General features: G+C 38.0%; 1 protein-coding gene across 1 annotated transcript; it reads left to right on the forward strand.

Moving 5' to 3' along the window:
- Nucleotides 1-364: 364 nt before the first annotated feature.
- On the forward strand, nucleotides 365-4,007 carry LOC121256883 (transcription factor bHLH90). Its single transcript, XM_041157670.1, has 9 exons — nucleotides 365-794; nucleotides 920-1,105; nucleotides 1,199-1,280; nucleotides 1,991-2,059; nucleotides 2,152-2,715; nucleotides 2,846-3,079; nucleotides 3,213-3,389; nucleotides 3,492-3,569; nucleotides 3,766-4,007. Exons 1-8 carry the CDS (start codon nucleotides 682-684, stop codon nucleotides 3,549-3,551), a joined length of 1,485 nt encoding a protein of 494 aa, XP_041013604.1. The 5' UTR covers nucleotides 365-681; the 3' UTR covers nucleotides 3,552-3,569; nucleotides 3,766-4,007.
- The last annotated feature ends 2,432 nt before the right edge of the window (nucleotides 4,008-6,439 follow it).

A 6,439-nucleotide genomic window follows, 5' to 3' on the forward strand; every position in this document is an offset into this window, starting at 1 on the left:
TCACAAGTCTCACATATATTCTTTATAAAAAGGTAGATTCCAACATGAAAAATTGTAAAAAATTCACTTTTTCTTGATGAGATTCATATTTTACAAAAGGTTTGTACAAGATTTGTACATATGGAGCTTACACATAACATTACTTGAAAATAAAAGAGAAATGATATTTATAATTATAAAAAAGTAATTCTCACACAATTCTTTTGAAAAAAATAAAGAAATATAAAATTTATATGAAAAAAAAAAAAAAACTGTGAATCTTATTTTTTTAAAAAAAAATGAGCGTTCAGCATAATAAAGGGGACAAAAAAAAAAGAAAGTGGTTATAGTTACGGAGGCGTGGCAAAAGGTGAGTGATGGCTGCCATACTGATTAGAGATATGCAGTTATGGGTTGCTTTCGCTGAAGAAGCATATGATCAATTCGATGGTACATGTTTTGTATACTAACTCTAGTAATGGGTCAAAATCCACTGTCTCTGCAGGATTATGATTCCCACTGTCGCAGATTTGCACTGAATAGGTTGAGACCCTCCCAATTCCAAAGGAAAAGTTGGTTAGCCTTGTTTTGTACCATTTTTGTCTCTATTTTGGTTACGGTTTTTAAAGGAAGACATGGAAAGCCTTTGTCTGTCACACCAGTACTTGTAACAGAGGTACCAACAAAGGGAAGGTGCTGTGGATGGAGGATGCATTGAAGGGTCTGGAGACACTCGTGGAGTGGCTTAGACCCCTTGCTCAGACTAGGGCTTGGGAATACTGTGTTGTTTGGAAATTAGGAGACGATCCCTCAAGGTATTTCCCATTTTTCATCTGCATCCACAATGTCCAGTTTTTTTTCTTTTTTTTTAATCCAATGTTTTTCTAGTTTCGATCTACTCTGTTCAGTGGCCATTGCTCCATTTTTTTTCTTTTTTCAGGTTCATCGAATGGATAGGTTGCTGTTGTAGTGGTGGAGTTGATGGGGATGAGAATGTGAAAGAAGAACCAGGTGAGGAGCACCACTCGAGCCCCCTATGCAGGGATGTCCATTTTGAGCACCCCATGAGGACAAAGGCCTGTCAGGCTCTTGCTCAGCTTCCTTCTTCTATGCCACTGTATTCTGGGTACAAGCTTTCTTTCTCTGATCTCTCTCCAATTTTACACCTTTCATTTTGTAGTAAAAAGATCATGAAACACTAATGAAGGATTGGAACCAGGTTTCATGGGGAGGTTGTGATATCAAACCAACCGAGGTGGATTTTTTCCGATGCTAATTCCTCAAATTCAGCTACTTCAAATGTGGGTCTCTCGCTCTCTCTCTCTCTCAATTTAATTTCCGATAAATTAGCCATTCAATCTGTTTGGATGCTGAAAAACAGAGATGAGAGAAAAGGAAAGAATATTCCATCTCATGATTCAAACAGTTCTGTCGGTCCATTTGAGTGCAGGCTTTTGCTTCCGAAAGCCCCGTGAGTAGATGCCACAAATTATTCTCTTTTCAACCTGACATTTTCTCAGCTACCAAACGGAACATTAGCCTATTGATATGGGCTTCAGGTTTATCACATATTCCCAACGTAGCATGGGATGGTCTGTTTCAGAGAAACTTTGGTCCATTGTATTGGGCCTCAACCATTAACTTTAAGCCAATTAAGCTTTGAAAAGTCCTCCGATCTTCACAATGTTTTAGTTCATATGTCTCCATAATGATCAAGTATATTGAGTTGTGCCCATGCCGGCTTCCAAGTGACCAAAAGCCAAGGATCAAGGCTCCAGGTTCAATCAAATAGTTAGTTTGAAGTCCCTTATCAAGTAGCTGATGAAATGCTCGAAAAACTGACGACCTAGACATGAGACACGCAACATCCTACGGATACTTTGTCATAGCTGCATTTCTGAAAAGATCATGACTGGATTGAGACAAAATACTAGAGCACTTAAAGCGTGTTAATTAGTTCTTCAAGAAAACACGCCTCTTAAAACTTGCACAAAATGGTTTTTTTGAACAGGATTCATTTGGAACCCAAGTTCTGATCCCAGTTGTTGGTGGGCTTGTTGAGCTCTTTGCCACGGAACATGTAAGATTTGCCGTGCTCTTATATTTAGTTTCAGCATTGCAACTTTGATATTCTCCTCCTCTGGTTGCTAAAAATATAATTCTTTCTCCTAGATACCAAAAGATCAAAAGTTCATAGAGTTAATTACAGCTCAGTGTACCATCTCTTTTGAACAAGAAGCCATGGGTGCCTGGAGCTATGCTAATCCGAACCTCAGTGACAATCATCTTGATCCTGTGCGTGAAGATTACTTACCAAATTGGCCACTTCCCCTGCACTTGCCAAGTTTGAATCCCAGGATACAGGCTCTTCCACCAGTGATCCATTCCAGCTCCTATCCATGTGTAGATAGATCATCCAGTGGTTCCAATCCTTCGCATGAATACCCATCACTAGATTTAGATTCTTGTCAGATATCTCTGCATGGTGCTATAAATCAGTCAATTGGCAAATCTTCTGGCTCTAAAAAGGCCAAGTACAGTCAGTGTTCATTGAAGCGACGGACAGGATCGATTGCAAATGGTAGAAATATGGTAGAAAACGATGAAACAAAAGTTATAAAGAAGCAAGAAAGAGAACAATACCATTCAAAAAATTTGGTCACAGAGAGAAATAGAAGAAACAGGATAAAAGACGGGCTCTTCACTCTGCGCTCGTTAGTCCCAAAGATATCCAAGGTTTAAGATACTTAATATCCTTCAAATACTATGTTACTGAATTGGTATCCTTCTTTCATTTGTTTCTTTTTGCATCTTTTTCCCATTTTAGACGTCTCTGTCTTTATGACTGTCATTTCATAAACTCTAGATGGATAGAACTGCTATTCTTGGAGACGCAATTGGTTATATACAAGAGTTGGAGGAGGAAGTGAAGCAACTTCAGGATGAGCTCATGGAAATGAATGAAGAGGACCGCAGGAAGAATGAATCGGAGTTGAAGATCTCAACGTCAGACCAAATACAAGGCAGCGCCACCACACCTTTGCCACCTACTCAGCGGAACCAGGGCTTGTCCAGCTCTGGAGAAAAGAAGAAAACAGAGGTACATAGAGCTAGCATTTAGCTGCCACTTTCATTGTCATTGATCAATTGAGTAGCGTAACAAGATGCTCCCTTCTGTTTTTCTGAGCAACAAAATGCTCCATTTATCCTTGCACTTTGAACCCTTTTCTTAGGTGCAAGTTGAAGTGAACCAGATAAGCCAAAGAGACTTCTTGATTAAATTCTTCTGCGAGCATAAGCGAGGTGGGTTTACAAGGTTGATGGAATCTTTACATTTGCTAGGGCTTCAAGTAGCTGATGCAAATATCACCACATTCTATGGCAAGGTCCTGAATATTCTCAAGGTTGAGGTAAGATCACCAAAGGAATGCTAGCATGGAATTAGGGGGGATAGGAAATAGTTCATTGGATCATTGCTCTGATACAAAATAAACATTGTACATGTTCCCCAGGCAAAGAAGGACATTCAATTGAAGAAGCTGAGGAGCTCTTTGATCGAGCTAACAAACTAGAGACTATAAAATCAGACAGTAAGTAGAGGGTTGAGTTAATTCCTGAAAGTGAAGGGTTTGTGAAATGTTTTACCCTCCATCCATGTGCGATCTGATAAAATTGCATGGTCATTGATACATGTGTAATGAACTTCAAATTCACTAAAATAGAGAATGCTAAAATTGTAGATTTCTGATTTTGTATTTTTTTTTTTCCCCTCCAAATGTTTTGTAGTGGTCGGAGTTCATGAAGTGGGCTCGTATGCGACTTTCTTCCCTTCTAAGCGATTATAAAATCTCCCACTCATGTGTTGTCTTTATACAAGAAACTACCCCCATGTTTGTGCCAACACCCTTACTGTTCATATATTTAGATAAGATGGTTTTTTCAGATAATTGACTTTTTGCTACCAATATTTTTTTCTTGCGATTTGTTTAAATCAATTTTGTGCAATTTGGTCGTTTCTTTTCTGGCGATTAAGAAATCTTCAAAAAAAGCTATTTTGTGGCGAAAAAATGTTGGCGCAAAAAATTTGATAGAATAAGTCAATCCACACACATTTTGAGCTTTTACTGCGAGATTATGTTGCCACCTAACATAATTTGTGATATTGAACTATTTGCAGTGATATTAAATCGCCGTAAACGTTAGGATTTAAACCTTAATGATCCCTTTCCCTTTATTTCTTCTCCCCAGCCCGATACATACACTCTCTGTCTTCTCTGTGAGTTTTCTATTGCCCCTTCCTGTTGTGCGAAACACACACACCAATGATAGAAAATTAAAGTAAAAGCAAGTACGATCAAGCACACGACACATAATATACGTGGTTCAGCAAATTGACTACGTCCACAAAGTTGCAGAAATCTTATTAATCAGAGGAGATTACAATCAGTCAATCTCAACTCACTCTCTAGGACTTTTTGCTCTCTCACACAATATGCACTCATTTGACAATTGTTATCTCTCAAAATATACTAAAATTCGTACAAAACAAGTAAAATATAACATATTTATAGTAAACGATACTGAAAACCCTAATTTGGAAAAAAAAATATGTTCTTCACTAGAGCGACATGTCATGCGCGTCTCGCTCGAGCTCACTGTCGCGTGAGACTTAAGTGAACTCACGGGTTGAGCTTCGCTTGAACGCCATGTTGAGTGACATCGAGCGAACTCTCTATTTCTCGATTTTCTGGTCACATACCAGTCTCCACATGCAACCTAACAATTTGCCACTTGGATATTAGGTCTCCACATGCTAGCCACTGTTTCTAGCCAAGTCTTATCATCTCTGCAGCTCAAAGCTTTTGTCTTTAAGCTAGAAGATGCACTTAAGTGAAGCTCGACTTCAGTCTTCCACGTACATCACCCTTAGTCAGCAGATCCACTGGACGACTCACAACTGCCATTGCACAAGGAGTTTCTGATCTTGAATTGATCTTGGCAACCTTAGGCAACTTTCCTAGGTTTATATGAGAAACGGCAAAGCTGACTCCCTTTGGCTTCTTCATATGTTTCGCGTGATCAATCCTGCTTTTTTTGCACTCTTGTATTTCCCTACTGATATGGGTGTAACCGGTCTGGTTCGGTTTGGTTTTGGACAAAATTTTGGGACCGAACCAAGATATACCGGTTTTGTATTTTCTAAAACCGATTACGCACCGGTTACCCTCCTAAACCGATACCTCCAGTTTTACCAATTTTTGGTCTAGTCCGGTCCAGTTTTCCTTTTGTTTGAAATGTAAATTTGTCATTAAAAATCTGTTTATAAAAAAAAAAAAAAAAAAAACTAAGCATGTGGATCCTAAATATGTTCCTGGACACAAAGTCTTATTTTCTGACATGTCTCCATACGTGCTGTTGTTGCAGGGATCACTAGATGCACTAAATGAGCTTCTCAATAATCACATACCAATTAATCGTTTTAGACCCAACATCAAGTTACAATTCAAGTCATCTAAACTGAAGTGAAGTTGCTGCCAAGATTCTGAATTGATACTAATGCCATCTAAAATCAAGTCACAATTAACATTCCGAATTGATACTAATGCCATCTAAAATCAAGTCACAATTCACAATACAATCAACCCACAAAAATGCACAACACTTCCCAAAATTCAAGTCACAATTCAAGTCATCTAAACTGAAGTGAAAGTTGCTACCAACATTCTGAACTCATACTAATGCCATCTAAAATCAAGTCACAATTCACAATACAATCAGCCCACAAGTCAGAACGAAAAGTACGCAACTAGAAAAATTATTTCTTTGATTTATATGATTCTCATTAAAATATTAGGAGTTCAAATCGAAAGATATAGAGAGCTTATCACCACACATCCCAATCGAAATAGAAAAATGGAAACACTAAAACTCAATATTTGAAGGAAAACATAACATTAAATTTACCGTTGTGAAGCACAATAGTCGTCGAGAGAAGATAGAATATTGATCTCGGCAGTCTAGGGCAAAAATCGTGGCTGTAAAAAAGTGGGTGTTCCTCTGTTTTGCTTATGCCTTCGATGGATTCTCTGCAAATGGAAAGGAAAGAAAATGGGAGGGAGGGAAAGAAAAGGTGGGTCTTCGTGGGCAAATGGAAGCTGAGGATTGGAAGGAAAGAAATGAAAAGAAAATGGGAGGGAGAAAGGAGAGGTTTAGGCGAGGTGCAGAGGGAAAAAAAAATGGGGAGAGGGAGAGGGTGCAATTCGGTCAATAGCATCATACATATATGATATATTATACCATTAGTCAGTATATAGTAATACTATTGGTATAGACTACCATATGGTACTATATCAATTTGTAAGTGATAATATTGTATTAAATAATAGTAATACTATTATTACTAATATATACTAGTACTATATATTATACTATTATAGTGTTACTACTACATATAGTTATA

This window comes from Juglans microcarpa x Juglans regia, chromosome 3S, assembly GCF_004785595.1.
Source record: "Juglans microcarpa x Juglans regia isolate MS1-56 chromosome 3S, Jm3101_v1.0, whole genome shotgun sequence".
NCBI classification, from domain to species: Eukaryota; Viridiplantae; Streptophyta; class Magnoliopsida; order Fagales; family Juglandaceae; genus Juglans; species Juglans microcarpa x Juglans regia.

Coding starts and splice junctions, on each gene's coding strand:
- LOC121256883 (XM_041157670.1), top strand. CDS start 682: ATGGAGGATGCATTGAAGGGTCTGGAGACACTCGTGGAGTGGCTTAGA. Junction 1,106..1,198: donor TCTATGCCACTGTATTCTGG/GTACAAGCTTTC, acceptor GATTGGAACCAG/GTTTCATGGGGAGGTTGTGA. Junction 1,281..1,990: donor CAAATTCAGCTACTTCAAAT/GTGGGTCTCTCG, acceptor TTTTTTGAACAG/GATTCATTTGGAACCCAAGT.